The sequence below is a fragment of the Chiloscyllium punctatum genome, chromosome 10 (genome assembly GCF_047496795.1).
Source record: "Chiloscyllium punctatum isolate Juve2018m chromosome 10, sChiPun1.3, whole genome shotgun sequence".
In the NCBI taxonomy this organism is placed as follows: Eukaryota; Metazoa; Chordata; class Chondrichthyes; order Orectolobiformes; family Hemiscylliidae; genus Chiloscyllium; species Chiloscyllium punctatum.
The window spans coordinates 61,870,858-61,893,049 of NC_092748.1; the positions used below are offsets into that span (position 1 = coordinate 61,870,858).

Sequence of the window (22,192 nt, forward strand, 5' to 3'; positions counted from 1 at the left end):
AAAACTCAATCAAGTTTGTGAGACATAATTTCCCGTGCACAAAGCCATGTTGACTATCCCTAATCAGTCCTTGCCTTTCCAAATACATGTACATCCTGTCCCACAGGATTCCTTCCAACAAAATGCCCACCACCAATGTCAGGCTCACTGGTCTATAGTTCCCTGGCTTGTCCTTAACATCCTTCTTAAAGAGTGGCACCACGTTTGCCAACCTCCAGTCTTCCGGCACCTCACCTGTGACTATCGATGATACAAATATCTCAGCAAGAGGCCCAGCAATCACTTCTCTAGCTTCCCACAGAGTTCTAGGGCACACCTGATCAGGTCCTGGGGATTTATCTACCTTTAACAGTTTCAACACATCAGCACTTCCTCCTCTATAATATGAACATTTGCAAGATGTCACCATCTATTTCCCTATAGTCTATATCTTCCATATCCTTTTCCACAGTAAATACTGATGCAAAATACTCATTTAGTATCTCGCCCATTTTCTGCGGCTCCACGCAAAGGCTGCCTTGCTGATCGTTGAGGGGCCCTATTCTCTTCCTAGTTAGCCTTTTGTCCTTAATGTATTTGTAAAATCTCTTTGGTTTCTCCTTAATTCTATTTGCCAAAGTTATCTCATGTCCCCTTTTTGCCCTCCTGATTTCACTCTTAAGTATATTCCTACTTCCTTTATACTCTTCTAAGGATTCACTCGATCTATCCTGTCTATACCTTACATATGCTTCCTTTTTTTTAACCCAAACCCTCAATTTCTTTCGTCATCTAGCATTCCCTATATCTACCAGCCTTCCTTTTCACCCTAACAGGATTCAGCCTAACTTTCTCTGGATTCTCGTTATCTCATTTCTGAAGGTTTCCCATTTTCCAGCCGTCCCTTTACCTTCGAACATCTGCCCCCAATCAGCTTTCGACCGTTCTTGCCTAATACTGTCAAAATTGGCCTTTCTCCAATTTAGAACTTCAACTTTTAGATCTGGTCTATCCTTTTCCATCATTATTTTAAATCTAATAGAATTATGGTCGCTGGCCCCAAAGTGCTCCCCCACTGACACCTCAGTCACCTGCCCTGTCTTATTTCCCAAGAGTAGGTCAAGTTTTGCACCTTCTCTAGTAGGTACATCCACATGCTGAACAAAGAAACCTTGGAGTGCAGGTTTATAACTCCTTGAAAGTGGAGTCGCAGGTAGATAGGATAGTGAAGAAGGCATTTGGTATGCTTTCCTTTATTGGTCAGAGTATTGAGTACAGGAGTTGGGAGGTCATGTTACAGCTGTACAGGACATTGGTTCGGCCACTGTTGGAATATTGCATGCAATTCTGATCTCCTTCCTGTCAGAAAGATGTTGTGAAACTTGAAAGAGCTCAGAAAAGATTTACAGGGATGTTGCCAGGGTTGGCGGATTTGAGCTATAGGGAGAGGCTGAACAGGCTGGGGCTGATTCCCTGGAGCGTCGGAGGCTGAGGGGTGACCTTATGGAGGTTTACAAAATTATGAGGGGCATGGATAGGCTAAATAGACAAAGTCTTTTCCCTGGGGTGGGGGAGTCCAGAACTAGACGGCATAGCTTTAGGGTGAGAGGGCAAAGATATAAAAGAGACCCACGGAGCAACTTTTTCACACAGAGGATGGTACGTGTATGGAATGAGCTGCCAGAGGAAGTGGTGGAGGCTGGTACAATTGCAACATTTAAAAGGGCATTTGGATGGGTATATGAATTGGAAGGTTTGGAGGGATATGGGCCAGGTGCTGGCAGGTTGGACTAGATTGGGTTGGAATATCTGGTCAGCATGGACGGGTTGGACTGAAGGGTCTGTTTTCATGCTGTACATCTCTGACTCTATGACTCTAAATGGTACCGCTTCATGTCCTAAAATTGAATCAGGCAGCTGGCATACTGGCAATGCACTGTGTAGAAACAAAGAAGAGGCAGTCCTAATGAAAATAAATTTAAATAGCAGGAAGTGCTGAAAGTTTAAAAATAGAGACGATCACAGCACCACCTAGCTTGGACGTTCAGCTAGCAAGACAAAAATCATGTACTTCATGTAAATTGATTGGATTTAAAATTAAGTACAATAACTAAAGTATTTTGAAACAGTGCTATTCCGATACATTGACATATGCTGTGACATAAACCTGGAGGTATCAGTCAAAAGTGATAGCTGTAGGCAATGCATATTACATACTAGAACTTGTACGTGACTCAACTTTTAATGTATAACCAGTGTGTCTCTAATAATAAATCAGCAAATAACACAATTTATTTTTAACAATAGGCATATTATGAACAAATTGTAACAGGAAAGTGACACTTACAGGAACTATTCAATAATTACAAGACCTTTTAGATGTTACAAACATGTCACATGGCAGGTTCACAAAGAGGCTGAGACTACACAAACGTGCAATGTGTTAATCATCATGGCTAATGAATGCCAGGAAGTAAATGTGATGCTTACTCAAAAATATGCTATACATAACACTTTTAATGCATTATAGATGGGAGCAAGAAAACACAGATTTTTATTTAAAAAATACTGTTACCTTTCTTAAACTTTGATTACTTCACCCAATTTTTGAATAAAACATTTTAAATAAAATAATGTTAATAAAAATGAATTTTGTGATATTATAAATATCAAAAGACTAACAAGCTGCCTTAAAGTCAAAGAATTACAATGTTTAATTATTGATTATTACTTGTAACTATTGGCATTTTAAAAAGGCACATCGGATTTAGTATGTATGGCTATGAGCATGTGCTGATGAAAGCACATTATTAGTTCATGAGTTATTCAATATTTTGCAAAGTTGCATGTGTCATCTGAACTCTTAATAAGAGAACAGAGTCATTCCGAAGAAACATTACATATGCCAAAGGTTGCTCAGTGTTCATCCACTATTTTTTGCCAATATTTAACAAAGAGAGAGAGAATAGGCAGGAACATGGTTTTAAATTTGTATTCAGTCATGGTTTCTGAGATAGATATATCTCAACTATATGTAGCATTTGTGTCTATCACCACATAACTACTGAAAACTGGAAACAAACCAATTTTTCTCCGCAAATTTATGGCAAGCCATCACTAAGTGCTCTAAGGGTGTAACATTGATTATCAAGCTAACAATGCTGAGAATGTGAGTGCACTTGTCAACTTCCTCAACAGCCTATAATCACAAAAATGACAGGCAGGTTTGTTTATGGCCTAAGTGGATACAAATCATGGAACTCCAAAGGCAACTATCCACTAACAGGAAGCTTCAAACTTCAAAGTCATCATTCAATATATTTAGTTGGCATATCTTAATAAGATTTTTAAAACAATAGAACATGACAAGAGCAGCCCTGCATCTCCATGATGCCTGTTATTTTTACCCTTTGGCATGCTGGGGAGCAACAGTTGTACATCCATAACCCACCAGCCAGCACAGATGAAGATCAAATGCACTCGCTGTCAGGCAGTTGTCACACCTGACCCTAGCCTATCATAAAAAAAGGGGCATGCTAGTAAGTGATGATTTGCCACACAACATCAAATGCAAAATTAGATATTCTTTAAAAGGACAGAAAAATCCATGACAGCCTGGGAGCGTCATTTTAAATCCTTGAAACACGGTGGCGGTGGGGGACGGGGGAGGTGGGGCGTGGTAAAGTTATCGCATAACCTTGAGTTCTACTCCAAAAAAAATCACAATCTCTTTGTACCTGCTGTTAATGTGTATGTTAATGTGGCTATTTTATGTAATGTGAGACAATGATTATTGCACATCATTACGACTGCAAACTAATCAGGTTTCAGTGGTATTATTAAAGTGAAAGATGTATTAGTTCATACCATGATGTTTCACCACGGGTACTGTGAACATTAACATGTTGTATAAAGAAAAGGTAATTAGATCACTAGTTATTTGGTTCTTTCATGAGGATGTGAGCGTCGCTGGCAAGACTAGCATTTATTGCCCATCCTTAAATGTCCTTGAGAAGGCAGTTGTCAACTGCCTGTAACCTTTCTTTCTGAAAGGAGGAAAAACTCAGACTTTGAGGACATAAAGGTAGCTATCATGTTTATTGATTACAAATTGTAACCTTAGACAATTTTTCGATACAGCTGTAGCATATCTAAAAATGAGCAGCGGAGGCGGTGCTTAGCTCCAGCAGCAAATCCTACAAGTCACCCTGTTGGCGTGCATAGAGAGCTAATATTGCAATAGGTATTCGAGATGTAGCTAGATGGCAACTTCCAGGACAGTAAAAACGGTGGCACACATTCACGATAAAGCGAGCAAGGTTGTCTATTGAAATGATTTAACTGTAGTCAAAATGTACTGTCTTTTTGTTTGAAATGCTAGCAAGTGTATCCATAAATTCTCGAAGTACGGTTCTCAGAATTAAGAATTTCAAATCAATACAATCTGTACAGCGCTTAGTTTTACACAAAACATGAACTGGTTAAAATTCAAACGATGCAATCTTGATTTCCTAGCAGGCACAAAGCGCCATTAAGCTTTCGTTTCAACGCTACGAGCACTGCCTTAGCCTGGCAACTGAGGAGTGTCATTACAGCAAGACAACATCAGTGTTCCTTTCCATTTACAGAGTGATAAAATGTTATCAATCACCGCAATTTCAAAAATATGTCAGAGTAAATAAAAGGCCACTGCTGGTTATCTTCATCTCAGTTGTCAAAGACTTCATCCGAGATTTTCTTTTCCAGCATCAGATTTCCTGAAACAGTTTCATTGTTCAATGTACACATGCATGAATACAGTGGGCGAGTCGGCCTGCCAGGGGCCACACGAACTCGTGGATTGTGATAGCAATGCTGGGGATGCTGCTCCATGCATTGAACGAGGGTGAAAGCACTTGCCACCCCTCACAAAGCCCTTTGCCCCTCTCCTCCCCATCATACTCCCACTTACCTGTCTTGAAAAATGCTGCAATGTCCCCATCGTTGACGCATTCGTCTGCCCCTTCTGCGGAATTCATCGTTGGCTCGGTGCAGAAATACAACAAATTACATCCACTTCTACTGCAGACGAGGCTCCATATTCGGTGCTGTTAAGCAGTGGTGTTTTGGGGAAGGCTGTGCTCGACCAAGAGCCTCTGTATGTGTCCTCTATTGTTCAAAGGCGCCCTCCTCTCTCCAACAGCAGCATCACAATAGCAACAATAGGCTACACATGGGCTCGCTCAATGCATTTTCACTAGCGGACAGTTCCGGAGCCCTGCCACCACTACTTCAACTGTCCCCCGATTAGGCCTTGCGTTACTGGAGAATTCCGTGAAATGAAAGTCTTCTCTGCAGCCAACTTCAATGTTATCAGCTTTCTGGAGCCTTCCGTGGAAATGATCCCAATGACAAGAGGCCCGGAGACAGTTACACCGGCCGTAGGGCTGTCTGCATTTTGTTTGGGGGTGTGGGGTTGTAAAAAATTAGGAGAAAAACAAGTACTGACAAAGACCATTGAGGGGCGGCGGGGTGTCAGTAACCGGACATCGGCGGTCTGGGACAACAAGGGGAGAACTGATTCTTGCTTCAACAAACTATTCTCACATTCAGCCGAATGGTTCAGATCTCATTTAACACAGATCACTGTCCCTGTGACTTGCAACTTCGCTGTGCCGAGGAGTGGCCACATGGCGCCTTCTAGCGTTTGTCGATGCACTGAACCACATCCGACTTTTCTCAGCCCAGTGCACAATAAATTACACCATTCGCATTTAACAAATCAGACTAGAATATGATCCAAATTAAATTGCTTTATGCAAAATGGCAGGGGTTAGTCTGCAGGTACAACTATATTGTGATTGAAAGTGATGATAATTCGTCGTTGATTTGCCCAATAAGGCAATCATTGAGTAAGTCCTCTAGGAGTTACATTGTATCAAACATTATCAGGCTGACTTCAAAGGTTATTTTTGGGACCGTTCACCCATTCACGCCTTTCTGTAAAGCAGTACAAACGCTCTCATTACAATGTCAACACAATGCAGTACATCTGTCAATATCGATCAAGGGAAAATATATGACTTTTAGGTATAGCTCTTTATCAACTTTGAAGAATTGGCTCAAAACAAAAGCCAAATCGCTATGAAGAACGTTTATGTTAATTGAATTAATGAGAAGTTGGAATAAGACATTCCCTAATGACCCAAGCCCACCTGTTGTCCCCAAAATACTTTCTGTAACCACAGCCCATCTGCTCGACATCAGCCTTAGCAATAGTGGATGCATTCATCACACCAATTCCGTTTTTCCCTGGACTTACAACGGAACATCGCCGTGTTATGTAAATAAACGGAGGGACATTACATTTGACAGTCATTAACAGGGTCATTTTATTATTTTCCACAATACGATAGTAAATTTAAAACATTTATCTTTTTATTTTTCTCAAATACAATTGACGTTAGGTCAGTAATGACGACGCTTGCTGTGCTCTATTTCAGTCTATTAATGATGAAATGAGTGGGATTTGATCTTGTTCACGGTGCAGCGGGTGCAGAACTTGCTCAGATTGACCACACAAACTGAGGGGCAAGGGCAGAACGTCGTCAAATCATTTATGCGGTCACTGAGTTGCTAAGAAACGGCGTAAGCGCAGGAAAAAGACAATGACCCATAACAGAGAAAAATCAGTGCGATACTTGAATTATGTGTTATTAATAAGCTGCCATTTAAATAACGCCAGAACAGAGCCGTCTAGACGTTTACAGGTATTGGTTACACACCATAAAAAGTTAATAGTCGTGATATAGCTTAAAACATATTGGTTATGATTTCATGTTTTACATTGTTCCTCTCTATTTTAGTGACAAAATTACAACCAAGCCCAAATTCCTTTTTTTTAATCAACTCTACATTTCTCCGATTTCTGCTCTCCATTCTCCCTGAACCAATGACAGAAGTTGAAATGTAGACCCATTATGGTTTACAACCCCAGTGGCCATTCTTCACTTGTGAGTCATAATAATGATTGGTAAGTGATGGCTCGAGTTTGAGGAGTTTTGCTCATCCCTATCCTGTCATTTACATACATACTTTCCAGCAATTAAATATTAGCAATGAGGTCTAGAGTTCCTGGCTAATTGCAGACCTGCAATTTAACTTCCACCACTCCATAGGAACATATGAGTAAGGACCAGGAGTAGGCCATTGGACCTGACAGATCTGTTCTTCCATTTAATATGATTATGGCTGATGTGATTGTGGTCTCAACCCCACTTTCCTGCCTACCCTTACCTTCATCTCTGTCCGAAATGAAGATCCCTTGTTTTTAAGCTTTAAGTTCCTGCCACTGGTGGCACATGCTTTCAACATCCACCCTGTCGAGTCCTGTCAGGATGTTTCAATAAAATTACTTCTCATTCTTCTAAAGACCAATGGATTCAGGCCCCACAAGTCTGACTTTTCCCAATAAGATAAACTCTCCATCCCTGGAATCAGTCAAGTATATATTCTTTGAACTGCCACAAATGTAATTCCTGATGAAGAGCTTTTGCCTGCAACGTTGATTTTCCTGCTCCTCGGATGCTGCCTGACCTACTGTACTTTTCTGGCACCACACTTTCGACTCTAATCTCCAGCACCTGCAGTCCTCACTTTCATAAATGTAATTATGGCCTTTCTTAAATAAGGAGTCCAGAATTGTATCCAGCAACAGTGGATGTCATCTCATCAACACCCTATACAACTTTAACACAACATTCCTACTTTTATTTTCCATTCCCTTGCAATAAACAACAATATTCCATTTTTCCATTTACCTTCCTAATAATTTATTGTACATAATAATTCAAGTACCAGGATACCCAGACCTTTCTGTATCTTAATGTTCTGCAGTCTTTTCCAATTTAACTAATACATTTTTTATTCTTCCAACTAAAGTGAACAAGTTCAGATTTACACACATCATCTTCCACTTGCCAATATTTTGCCCAACTGTGTAACCTATCCATGTCATTTTATAGACTCCTGCTATTTTCAAACTTTCTTTCCTACCCTATAGTTGTGCGAGCAGCAAATTTACCAGGCAAACATTCAGTTTCATCATCCAAGTTCTTCATATATATTGAACATATTGTAAATATAGTTGAAGTCGAATCACTAATCCCTGCAGCACTCCACTCCACTAAGTCAACCCAAAAATGACTTCCCATTTCCAGTTAGCCAATCAATTCTCTATCCACTCTAAATGAATGAAGGGTTTGTCATATGTGGAGTGATTGAGGATTCTGGGTCTATACTCAGTGGAGTTTAGAAGGATGAGGGGGAATCGCATTGAAATTTACAGAATAGCGAGAGACCTGGATAGAGTTGACATGGAGAAGATGTTTCCTCTATTAGGGGAGACCAGGATCTGAGGGCAAAGCCTCAGAGTGAAGGGACGGTCTTTAGAACTGAGATGTGGAGGAATTTCTTTAGTCAGAGGGTAGTCAATCTGCAAAATTCAATGTCACAGAAGACTGTGGGGCCAAGTCATTGATTGTCTTAAAGACAGAGATGGATAGGTTCTTAATTGGTGAGAGTATCAAGGGTTACGGGAGAAGACAGAAGAATGGGGGTTGAGAAACACATTAGCCACGATCAAATAGTGGGGCAGACTCAATGAGCTAAATGGCCTAATTCTGCTCCTATTTTTTAACATGTTACTCCTACCCCATGAAATTTTATTTTGTGTCGTACTATTTGATGGCACACCTTGTCAAATGCCTTCTGACAATCTAAGTTGACGACCTTCATAGGTTGGCCTTTATTTACTCAAGGAAATCTAATTAATGTATCATATATGATTGTCATTTCATAAAGCAATGTTGATGCTGCCTAATTGCATTGAAATACTTTAATGATAGATTCCAACATTCTTTCAATGACAACAGTTAAGTTTACTGGCTTGTAATTTCCTGCTTCTGTTTCCAACCTTTCCTGATGGACAGATTATATACATTATTCTCCTATCTCATTTTCAGAATCTAGAGAATTTTAGAAAATTAAAACCAACACATCTACTGTATCAGCAACCATTTCTTTAAAGAACCTAAAATAAAGTCCATCAGAACCTGAGGACTTGCCAGCTTTTAGTTCAAATAATTTTCTCGGTAAACTTTCAATGGTGATTGTAATCATTTTAAGATCTTCCCTCACTTTCACTTCTTGGTGTAGACTTATTTCTGGAATATTATTCCAGTTTTCTATGGTGAAATGCAAAATATCCGTTTAATATGTCTGTCATTCTTGATTTTACATTATTAACTTCTCAGGGTCATTGAGTAGAGAACCAGAATTCACTTAACTTATTTTTATATTCGTAAATACCAGTAAGCTCTTACTTTTGCTTTTACATTTCCAGCCAACTTTTACTCATATTCTAATTTTTAAACATGCAATCCAATCTTCTGACCTGCTATATATGTTTTATATTTTGAAGTTTTATACTATATTTAACTTTCTTCGGCATGGATTGCCAAAGGTAATCAGATATTTTCTTTCTCACTGGAAAGGATCTTTGCTGATTTTGTGAAGTATTCGTATCAATGTCTGACATTGCATCCCTGCTGACCTTTCCCTGAATGATTTCTCAGTTGACTTTAGTAAGATTTGCCTTCTAATCACTATAATTACCCTTAACTAATGTTTATAACACTAATATTTGGCCCAGTCTCCCCTTCCTGGATGTAAATATGAAATTCAATCATGTTATGATCTTTGCTACAAAGGAACATCTTTACTATCAGTTAATTAACTAATCTTGTTTTATTGCACATTATCAGATTCGCCTGCTCATTAGATTAGATTAGATTAGATTACTTACAGTGTGGAAACAGGCCCTTTGGCCCAACAAGTCCACACCGCCCCGCCGAAGCGCAACCCACCCATACCCCTACATTTACCCCTTACCTAACACTACGGGCAATTTAGCATGGCCAATTCACCTGACCTGCACATTTTTGGACTGTGGGAGGAAACCGGAGCACCCGGAGGAAACCCACGCACACACGGGGAGAATGTGCAAACTCCACACAGTCAGTCGCCTGAGGCGGGAACTGAACCCGGGTCTCTGGCGCTGTGAGGCAGCAGTGCTAACCACTGTGCCACCGTGCCGCCCATTAGTTGGCTCTAGTATGTGCTGCCATGAGAATTATTCAAAAATACTCTAAAAACTTATCTTCCAGACTAATTTTGCAAATCTTACTCACCTAATCTATATCACCTATGATTGTCACTGGACCTTTTTCATAAACCTTCCATTTCAATTTATATATTAGTGATCTGGATGAAGGGACTGGGGAAGTTCGCCAATGATACAAAGTTAGGCATACTGAGGAGGTGGGGAGGCTGCAGAAAGATTTAGACAGTTTAGGAGAGTGGTCCAGGAAATGGCTGATGAAATTCAATGTGAGCAAGTGTGAGGTCTTGCACTTTGGAAAAAAGAATACAGGCATGGACTATTTTTTAAACTGTGAGAATATTTATAAAGCTAAAGTACAAAGGGATCTGGGAGTGCTAGTCCAGGACTCTCTAAAGGTTGATTTGCAGGTTGACTCTGTGATTAAGAAAGCAAATCTCAAGAAGGTTGGAATATAAAAGCAGCGAAGTGCTTCTGAGAATTTATAAAGCTCTAGTTAGTCCCCATTTAGAATACTGTGTCCAATTTTGGGCCCCACATCTCAGGAAGGACATACTGGCACTGGAGCATGTCCAGCGGAGATTCACGTGCATGATTTCTGGAATAGTAGGTCTAACATATGATGAACGGCTGAGGAGCCTGGGATTGTATTCATTAGAGTTCAGAAGGTTGAGGGGAGATCTAATAGAAACTTACAAGATAATGCATGGCTTAGAAAGGGTGGATGCTGGGAAGTTGTTTCCGTTAGGTGGGACGACTAGGACCCATGGGCACAGCCTTAAAATTAGAGGGGGTCAATTTAGAACAGAAATGAGGAGACATTTTTTCACCCAGAGAGTGGTGGGCCTGTGGAATTCATTGCCACGGAGCGCAGTGGAGGCCGGGTCGTAGGGTGTCTTCAAGGCAGAGGTTGATAAGTTCTTGATCTCGCAAGGAATTAAGGGCTACGGGGAGAGTGCGCAAAAGTGGAATTGAAATGCCCATCAGCCATGATTAAATGGCAGAGTGGACCCGATGGGCCAAATGGCCTTGCTTTCACTCCTATCTCTTTTGGTCTTATTATGTATTCCATATGTCCTGTTCCATAGTGTATTTAGTTCGGCGAGCTATAAACTACTCCCTCAAGTGACTTCCTATGTTTCCTATTGCTATCCAAACTGAATCTATGTTTGGGTATTTTGACCTGATGTCATCTCTGCATGCCTAACTAACAAAGCCACAACTCTGCCTTTTCCTAGCATTCATTCAGAGTGTAATCATTTTTTGAATATTCTTGTCACCTCGCAAGGTCACTCCTGAAAGGATTATGTTGGTCACTCAGCACAGCATATTTTTCTATCTTCCAATTGGGCAAATGTTTTAAAGGATAACCATTTCGTGTCCGGTATTCATTTTCTCTGTTACTTTTGCTGTGATAGACTCCCGGTGTACGTCTTCCTTTATACTTGTGTCCTTTGGTACCTGTCTGTCTTCCAGCTTGCACCTGTGTGTTCTCAAAAATATATTTCAATAGAATGTTTGCATATTTTACTTGAATGCATCAGAAAGAAAACAAAGTAGGATGAAGAAAGTACTTTGTCACTATCTTCCTTTGTTTCATACTTAATGAAAAAGATTGGAGCACCCTCACCGAAAGACCTGCAGTAGTTCAAGCTGGAAGCTTATTACTTCCTTCTCAGGGCTCTTTGAGAACCTAGTGCAGCTTCGCCAGAATCACACACATCCCAAGAATATTTTTTTAAAAAGGGTCTCACATTTAATATTAGAGATAGAATTCAAGTTGGAAAGTTAAAACTAGGCAAGATGTGTAACAGTTCGCAATCTATAATTTCCCATTTACTATCTTGACTCAAATTGAACTTCATCTCCATAATTTATTTTTATAAATAATTCATGTTTTGTAGTATTTATTGTGACAGATATTGCCATCTGTTGTGTTATAGTATTTATTTATTAATGTTTCTTTAGAAGTGAATAGCTAATAACTTAAGGAGGGTAAGTCATTAGTTTTATTTAAAAAGAGGGTTGAGGATGTAAAAGACAGTGTGCAATGCATCAATGACCAAAAGGCATTAGCAAAAATACATTTTGGGGAAATGTAAAAGGGGGAAGCAAACAATTAATGAAGCATTTTAAAATGAGAGAAGAAAAGAAGCAAATTTAATGGTTATTAAAGTGGCTGCATTTGTAGATCGGAAAACACTACTGAAAATCAATGAGACAAGAATTAGAATTGTACCCTAGTTTGTTTGCAATCACTTTATCTCTGGAAGATTGAATAGATTTCATTCATGTTAAGTATGGATACCAGAATTAAAATGTGAATTTTAGAAGGTTGAAAAGGAAAGTATTAACTAATCCAGGACCAAATTAGTTTCAGTTTTGGGTGTTCTCACTCAATTCAGTTGCCAAGTTGCCCTCAGAAACTTTGAAGCAAGAAGATGTTCTGCCATGAACTTCAGATACAAAAATAATGTGGCGGACTGATATTATGGTCATTTTTATATAAAGTAAGTTTTTTTGTTTCATTCACAGGTTAACAAAACATGCATTTAATAATAAGTAGTACACAAAGAAAGATGGAAGATATTTCACTGTAATTTACCTCACAGACTACAATGTTTTAAATGGTTCATCAATACCTTCTTAAATACAATTCGGGATATGAATACATGCTGGCCTTATTAATATCATCCTCAATCTGTACTTGAATTTTTAAAAAAATCAACATCAGATTCTATATTTATTCTTGATTCATCATTTAATGAACTAACTTCTGGAAATTCATAACAAATCCACTACTGCTGATACTACGGGTGGTTCTAGGAGGTAAAATAGTTGCATCCAGATGGAAGATCAGACCAGATAATTAAGAATTTAGAATCCCTACTGTGTGGAATCAGGCCCTTTGGCCCAACAAGTCCCCAACGACCCTCCGAAGAGCAACCCACCCAGACCCATTCCCCTACCTTACTCTACATTTACTAATGCACCTAACCTACACATGACTGAACACTATGGGCAAATTAGCATGTCCAATTCACCTAACATGTGCATCTTTGGACTGTGGGAGGAAACTGGAGCACCCGTAGAAAACCCATCCAGACACAGCGAGAACACACAAACTCTTACTTTCAATTTGCCCTCTCTGTGAAGTTAGCTCCCTTAGTTTTAATATGTTTACACAATGTGGGCATCATTAGCTAAGCAAGCATTTATTGAATATCCCTAATTTCCCTCAAAAGGTAGTAGTAAACTGCGTTCCTGAAGTGCTAGTGTTCATGTGGTGGAGCACACCACAGTGCTGTTAGGCAGGGCTTTTCGATTTTGACCCAGTGACAGCAAAGGAACAACAATATAATTGCAATGCAGGGTGATGTACACCTTAGATGGGAACTTGCAAGTAGGGTGTTCCCATATATCCACTGCCCTTGTCCTTCTGGATGGTAGGGGTCATAAGTTTGGAAGCAAAGTTGGTGGCATAGTAATATTATTATCCATTCATCCAGAAGTCCAGGCTAATGTTCTAGGGGCATGGATTAAAGTTCTGCCGTGGCAGTTAGTGAAATATTCAATTACTTTGTTTTACTTCCATTACTTTGTTGATGTTTGAGAATAGACTGATAGACCATGTTAAATTGGCCAGATTAAATTTGTTATGGTTTTTGTGAACAGTGCTTAGATGGGTTATTTACCACATTATCAGGTATATGCCAGTGTTTGAACTGGACTGGAACACTTTGGCTAGGAGTATGGCTAGTTTTGGAGCATAAATCTTCAGTGTTATTGTCAGAATATTGTCAGAATGTTATTGAATCCCCCAGCATCAACATCATGGAGATGACTGTGGATCATGAACTGCATTCAGTATATAAATACTATGGTTACAAGACTAAGTTGGAGGCTTTGAATTCAATGAGTAACTCACTTCCAGATTACACAAAGTCAATCCTCCATCTACAAAGTGCAAGACTGTAGTGTGATGGAATAATTATGTTCCTGGATGATTTCAGCTCCAAAACATAAGCTCAATCCCATCCAGACAATGACCTAGTGACATTACCACTAGACATTAATCTAGAAACTCAGCTAATGTTCTAGAGACATGGGTTGAAATCCTGCCATGGCAGATGGTGGATTTTGAATTTAATAAAAAAGTCTGGAATTAAGAGTCTACCGATGACCGTAAAACCATTGTCAATTGTTAGGGAAAAACCTATACCTTCAGGGAAGAAAATCTGCCATCCTCACCTGATCTGGCCCACATGTGACTCCAGATCAACAGCAATGTGGTTGACTCTCAACTGCCCTCTGAAGTGCCTTGCAAGCCACTGAGTTCAAGAGCAACTAGGAACAGGCAATAATTGATGGGCAGCCAGTGATGCCCATGTCTGACGAGTGAATGAAAGGTGTCCATGACCTTTGTAGGATCCAGTGCCTTGAACTATTTCATGATATCATGTGGAGTGGTTCAAATTGGATAAAGGCTAGAATTTGTGGAATTGGGGATATCAAGAAGTGGTTTAGGTGAATCATTCACTTAATACAATTGCACTGATGTGCTAGACTCCCCCATCATTGAGGATGGATATACTTGTTGAGCATCCTCCTCCATTGAGTTGTTGAATTGCACTCCATCTTTCTTGACTGAATGTGGCACGGTCTGATCAGTTTGTTGTGCTTTTTTTATCTATTGCATACAGGTCAGTCTGCTATAATGTATTCTTGTGCGACCCCACATTATAGAAAAATCGAGTTTTGGAAACAGCGCTTAAAGTGTTGGTGATGTAATTGTGTTACAGGCAACACATGTTTTAAAAGTCCTTGTAACTTCAAGCTAGTTAAGGTCTACAGATGCTGGAAGTCAGAGTTAATAAAATGTGGAGCTGGTAAGGCACTGCAGATCAGACAGCATTGGAGGACAAGCAAAGTCAACGTTTCGGGTACCAGGACTGGTGAAAGGTCCAGACCCGAAATGTCAACTTTCCAACGCTGTCTGTCCTGCTGTGTCTTTCCAGCTCTACTTGTTGTAGCTTCACCAGGTAAACATCTCATTCTTAGTTATGCCCGATACTGCTCCAGGCATCGTCTGCTGCACTTTTCCTTGATTGAAGGTGATACTAGAATGGCGGATATGCCAGGGCATGAGGTTTAGGACTGCTTGACAAATGGACAGATTCATCTGGTCAAGTAGATCTGTGAGGAGGAGAACAAGTAAGTTTTGTCCTCTTATTGCTTCCCTTACCACTTGTGTAATAGTTATGTCCTTTAGGATTCAGCCAGCATGGTCAATAGACGTGCTGCTAAGAACTGTTGCTGATGGATATTGAAGTACCTAACCACAAGTGAAATTCTATACTTTGATTCTCTTAGACACCTCGATTTCAGCCAATTGGATAGACAACCAACTGATGCTTCAGAAACAGGAACATTTCCAAGACATGCCCAATTAACTGCCAATGCCAATGACAGAGGTGATGCTGAGTTTGCATTAATCTTTCAGAGAAATGACTGAGAATCTGAAAGCATTTACTTCAACAGTAAGATGCTTGCCTTGATCAACAAATCAAGAAAAACAAGTTCCAAATGACTCAGTGAGAGCTAGGCCAATGTCCCACAGAACAAGGACATGGGGAAAAAGATGGAATTGTCCAGTTGAAGCATCTTATTCACCACAAACACCATCAGAAAGCTATCAACTAGTCCAGAATTGCAGGACATGATGAGAAAGAATGTACTTGTCTTGACTGAACAGCTGTCTTCCACAATGGGTATTCACAAGATTAAGGGTCCTCGATGATTTTAGCTGTGTGAGTGTCACAAAGCTAGTCCCTTTTTTCTCTAAAAGCTGTTCCTTGACTCAAGGAGACTCTGACCTTGACTTTATTCAGATGGGCAATAAACCAGGCCGGGCTCCAATCAGTCTGGTTTGGTACAGAGATGAGAAGGATTTTGAGAGGCCTTTTGTTTATATGTAAATCATGAGACTTCAGGCCAAAGTGGTCAAGCTTTAGAAGTGACCTCTATAATGAAAGGGGAGTGGTCACCTCTTTACCTGAGCTGAGCTGAGCTGTTTTAGTTCAGTCTTGAACTGGGAAGTTAACAGGGAGCTATGTGGAAACTCTCTCTCTTTTCTGTCCTTCAACTTCAACCTTGTAAACATGTGTTCCATTTGTACTGGTTTGCTTATTGGGATTGTTGTGTGTATTTGGAACAGTATAATTAAGTCTAGCTCGATAGCTTGAGTTCTTTGGGGGTCTTTATTCTGTTCTTTGTGTTTCATTGTGTAATTTTGCGAATAGATTTTTTTTGTCTGTTTTAAAATCTAGTAGCCAACCTAGCTATCTTACTCAGCGTAATTTTCACTGTACACTTAGTGAAACAAATTGCAAAGTTAGGTCTAGGGCTGCCTGTTTAAGAGTGTTTTGAGTGGTCTGGCCTAGTCCATAATATGAGTTGCAGAAAGGAATTCCTCTGCAAAGAAAATTCATAAGATTTAAGGTCTCTAGATAAGGTAATGGAGCTATAACCACATCTACAAATAACACCATCTTCCATAAAGCAAGATAAAAGATGCTCCAGAAGAGAAATGATCCACAGATCAGAACCAGGTTCAACAATCTTCAAGTGAAAGATCACCATTCATCTGTGTCTGTAAAAAGTACATTCTGTGAAATAGGCAAACATCCAGAGAACCTTATATTTGTGAAGACAAAGACTTGAGGTATAGATGGAATAGTAACAAATGTAGTATACTGTAGTTATATACCTGGCTGTAGAATGGGTTAACTTTGGGGGAAAAGTTTAAGAGGAATGTATGAGATAATTACTCTGAAGGGATGAATGTTCCTTTTACATTGGCTCTGCCCAGGCCACAGATGTCACCCACAGTCTGTGAGTAGAACCAAGTAGTTCTGTTCTAAGTTTTGGAAGGAGCAGATGGAATTGCACTAGACTCCTAAGGTCCTAGTAATTGCTCTTGACCAAATGTAACTTGTTACTATCATATCTGGTTTCCCTGCTATAGGAAAAATGTTGTGAAACTTGAAAGAGTTCAGAAAAGATTTACAAGGATATTGCCAGGGTGGAGGTTTTGCATTATAGGGAGAGGCTGAATAGACTGGGGCTATTTTCCCTGGAGTGCCAGAGGCTGAGGGGTGACTTTATAGAAGTTTATAAAATCATGAGGGGTATGGATAGGGTGAATAGTCAAGGTCTTTTCCCCAGGAAAGTTCAAAACTAGAGAGCATTGGTTTAAGGTGAGAGAGGATATGTTTAAAAGGGGCCTAAGGGTCATTTTTGTTCACACAGAGGGAGTCATGTGTATGGAGTTAACTGCTAGAGGAAGTATTGGGGACTGGTTCAATTACAACATTTACAAGGCATCTGGATAGGTATATGAATAGAAAGGGTTTAGAGAAAGATAGGCCAAACACTGGCAAATGGGATTGGATTAATTTAGGATATCTGGTCAGTGCAGACAAGTGGGACCGAAGGGTCTGTTTCCATGCTGTACATCTCTATGGCTCTATGACTAATAAATATTGCAGTTATAAAACAATAATGCCTCTCTGTAGATGCTCTATGTTGGTCTAACTTCTACCAGATATCAATGGATTTGCCCAAAACAATGCAAAGACAAAGAAAGATTGATGATGATGAGCTACCTTAACAAATTCTTATCCATGACCACATATTGGTAAAAGTAGCAATTACCACAAGACTTCAGGAGTGGCCAGCTGGGAAAATATCACATTTAATATCAACTAAGGACTGAAGCTAGACTTCAGAATTTGCTCTGGGAAAAAAAAAGTGCTAATCAAGTTTTGGAATTTCTGTTTTATTGATAAAGATTTTTCCACCTGTGGCACATGAGCCTGTAACTATAAAACTGATGTACCAGTTTGTGAATGCATGTTTACTTTTAAATACAGCTGTTTAAAATGGAAGAATATTTCATTTGTTGTCAATAATTTGTTCACATAAGCAATTATCAATTTAATGTTTCCATAGGACCAGCAAGGATGCCTTCTTCGCATAAATTTGGATCTGTAGCACAACTTCCTGACATCCTGAAACAATATACTAAAGACTGCATTAGGGCTCAGCCTGCTGATATTATTCAATGGTCTACAGAGTAGGTTACATTTTTAGAGTGTATTTTTATCTTATTCTATTCATGATTTATCTCTTTACATTTGGCCTTCACACAAATGGTCTATGCTTTAATAGTGGTTGAAAAGACATGGACTTCTCTATGATTTCTGACATGAATATTCACTTCACTGGCTTAGAACAGGCACCAAGAACAATGAGATCAAAAATGATTGCATTTTACAGAAAATATGAGGCTAGTGCCCAGATATTCTAATTGCCAAACAGCTGCTTCTGCAGTTTATATGTGGAATTCCAGAGCAGCAAAGTCCTTGGGAATTGCCCAGGAAATTAACTTCCTAATTTCCTCCGTATCTGTAACCCATTCTAAAGCAGGAGAATTTGGAGGGTTCCAATTCGCTGAAGCTTAATAATTATAATGTAAACTTAAAATGTTAAAACTGACTCTAACTCGTGTGTAGCTATTAAAATAAGCCCCCACTGGCACCCCTGCCCTAGCTATGCCTGCTCCCAAATCTTTCTACTCCGTGGATTTCAGAAAACTACCCCCATGACCAGTTCATCCCCAACCTCTATTCCACCTTCCCACGTAACTCCAGCCACGGAGCCATCCCTGCTAGACTCAATACCCAACCTTGATCTAACTCCGACCAACCACCAGCCAGACATTGCTGGGCCCAACGTCCATGCATTCGTTGTTGAGATGGGTGCAAGGGGAGTGTAGGGGCAAAGGTGATATCCCTGTTGAAAGGGTGGGTAGTCATTGCTGGAGGGTAGAAAACAGAGACATTTGTAGTAGTTGGAATTAGGACAGAGCTGGGGGGAATCTCAAGTCAATGAAGGTAAGTAGAAAAGCGTTGGAAGTCATGATAGGCTACACGGGTTATTGCCAGTGACCATCATTGTGGCCTCCACAAGGAAGCATGGTAATCCAGAGTGGATATCATTAAAGTATAATGTTGGTGTTCATAAGGCAGGGAGGACAATTGTAGACATATTTAAATGTGGTGAGTTTCCATTGAGTTGATGCAGATGGGTGGAAATGGGCTGGGGGGAAATGCAAGATAACAGGAAACAGAAGGCTCTGCCGGGATATTTGGTGACAAGGTGGGGACTAGTACTGATGGTGTTCACCATGAAATATATTGCCTGCCATTACTTTACATTCTCTAGATGCAAAATGCAACAAGGAAATGGCTGGGACAATATACAAGGTAAGTGGAGTCAGTTTCTGTTTGATGGGTGAGTGTACCACATCATCCTGGCATACTATGTTCTACACAATTGGAGCAGGCAATGAAGTCATCTGATAGATGCTGAAGAGCTGGGGAACAGGAGCTTTGGCTGACTGGCAGAAGGCAGGTAGTGGGGTAAAGAGGTCTTTCACACGATGGCAGCCGTGATTAATGGAGTTCTGCAGGGGTCAGTACTGGGACTGCAACTATTCACATTATACATTACCGATCTGGATGACAGAACTGAGGCATTATTGCTAAGTTTGCTGATGACACAAAGATAGGTTGAGGGACTGGTAATGTTGATGAGGCAGGGAGGCTGCAGAAGAACGTGAACAGACTGGGAGAATGGGCAAAGAAGTGGAAAATGGAATATAGTGTGAAAAAATGTGAGATTGTACGCTTTGGAGGCATAAGCTATTTTCTAAATGCAAACTGCCTTCAGAAATCTGAAGCACACATGGACTTAGGAATCTGAGTTCCAGATTCTTTTAAGGTTAACATGCAGGTTCATTTAGCATTCATTTCAAGAGGGCTAGAATACAAGAGGAGAGGTATGCTGTTGAGGCTGTACAAGACTCTGGTCAGAATATCGTGAGCAGTTTTGGACTCCCTGTCTAAGGAAGGATGTGCTGTCATTAGAGAAGCTCTACAGGAGATTCATAAGAATGATCCCTGGAATGAAGGGCTTGTTAGACAAGGAGCAGTTGAGGACTCTGGTTCTGTACTCAATGAAATTTAGAAAAATGAGGGAAATAATTTTAAACCTAACATAATATTGAGAGGCCTGGAAAGATTGGACCTGGGGAAGATGCTTCCACTAATAGGAGAGAGTAGGACCTGAGGGCACAGCCTCAGAGTGAAAGGACAACTCTTTAGAACTGAGATGAGGAGGAATTTCTCAGTCAAAGGGCAGTGAATCTACAGAACTCATTGCTTCAGAGGACTGTGGAGACCAAGGCATTGAGTGTGTTTAAGACAGAGATAGCTAGGTTCTTGATCAGTAAGGGGATCAAGGGTTACAAGGAAAAGGTAGGAGAATGAAGTTAAAAAACATATCAGCCATAATCAAATGGTGGAGCTCATTTATTGGGCCAAGTAGCCTCCTTCTCCTCCTCTATCAAACATAGAGCATTGCAGCACAGCACAGGTCCTTCTGTCCTTGATGTTGCGCCAACCTGTTGAATCAATCTGAAGCCCAGTTATCCTATACTATTCCATTTTCATCCATATTTCTATCCAATGACCATTTAAAGGCCCATTAGGTTGGCAAGTCTACTACTGTTGTAGGCTGTGCATTCCACACCCCTACTATTCTCTGAGTAAAGAAACTACCTTCGACATCTGTCCTATATTATCACCCATCAATTTAAAGCTATGTCCTCTCATGCTAGCATCATCATCTGAGGAAAAAGGCTCTCACTGTCCACCCTATCTAATCCTCTGATTAGCTTATATGTCTCAATTAAGTCACCTCTCAACCTTCTTCTCTCAAATGAAAACAACCTCTAGTCCCTCAGCCTTTCCTCATAAGACCCTCCCTCCAGGCAACGTGCCAGTAAATCTCCTCTGAACCATCTCCAAAGCTTCCACATCCTTCCTACAATGCAGTGACCAGAACTGTATGTAATACTCCAAGTGTGACTGCACCACAGTTTTGTATAGCTGCAGCATGACCTTGTGGCTCCGAAACTCAATCCCTCTACTAATAAAAGCTAATACAGTCTATGCCTTTTTAACCACCCTATCAATCTGGGTGGAATCTTTCAGGGATCTATGTACATGGACACCAAGATCTCTCTGCTCATCTACACAACCAAGAACCTTACCATTAGCCCAGTACTCTTTATTCCAGTTGCCTCTTCTAAAGTGAATCATCTCTTATTTTTCCGCATTCAAGTCCATTGGCTACCTCTCATCACAGCTCTGCAGCTTATCTATGCCCCTCTGTAACCTGCAACATCCTTCAGTACTATCCACAATTCCAACGATCTTAGTGTCATCCACAAATTTACTAATCCATCCTTCTATGTCCACATCCAGGTCATTTATAAAAATGACAAACAACAATGGCCCCACAACAGATCATTGTGGTACCCCTCTAGTAACTGAACTCCAGGGTGAACTTTTCTCATCAACCACCACCCTCTGTCTTCTTTTAGCAAGCCAATTTCTGATCCAAACCACTAAATCACCCTCAGTCCCATGTATTTTCTGCAATAGCCTGCCATGGGGAACCTTATCAAACACCTTTCTGAAATCCATATATGAGGAGCCTTGATTATCCGAACGAGATGGGCGGGCACTATTTCATTCAGATAACTGATTATTCGGTTAATCGATTCAATGCCTCTCCTCTGGGGTGCAAGAGTTTTCTGTGAAGTCTGCTCCCTGTTCGGGAGACTGCAGCACATTGCTCACGAGCCCCTGCAACCCCCCCCAACGGTTTGCCCCAACCCCGTCCAACATCGCCCCCCAGCATTGCCACCTGGCCCCCAGCCCCGCAAATACTGCCCCCACATTCCATCCAACATCGCCCATCAGCTTTGCCCACTCCCACCCCCCAACACCTCCCCAAGCCCGCCCTTGAACCCTGTCCAACACCACCCCGAACCCCATCCAACACTGCCCCCCACCTGCACCCCAACCCTGTCCAACACCAACCCCCATCGGCCCCCAACCCCATCCTACACCCACCCCTGAC

At 40.6% G+C, this 22,192-nt stretch overlaps 2 protein-coding genes across 6 annotated transcripts in view; one reads left to right on the plus strand and one right to left on the minus strand.

Moving 5' to 3' along the window:
* kalrna (kalirin RhoGEF kinase a) overlaps positions 1 to 5,616 on the minus strand; it is a 753,406-nt gene extending 747,790 nt beyond the window's left edge. For 3 of the 5 annotated variants that reach the window (XR_011961692.1, XR_011961693.1, XM_072579336.1), the window contains exon 1: positions 4,931 to 5,614. Coding sequence is in view for 3 of the 5 variants with exons in the window: in XM_072579336.1 (XP_072435437.1) it covers positions 4,931 to 4,997 (67 nt within the window). In the remaining 2 variants the exon portion in view is untranslated. Of the gene's footprint in view, positions 1 to 4,930 lie in introns of all 5 variants that reach the window. The other 2 variants (XM_072579334.1, XM_072579335.1) reach the window with 1 other exon arrangement.
* Positions 5,617 to 18,162: 12,546 nt separating this feature from the next.
* LOC140481818 (ropporin-1-like) overlaps positions 18,163 to 22,192 on the plus strand; it is a 32,623-nt gene continuing 28,593 nt past the window's right edge. The window contains exon 1 of the mRNA XM_072578344.1: positions 18,163 to 18,275. Coding sequence (XP_072434445.1) covers positions 18,163 to 18,275 — 113 coding nt within the window. The remainder of the gene's footprint in view (positions 18,276 to 22,192) is intronic.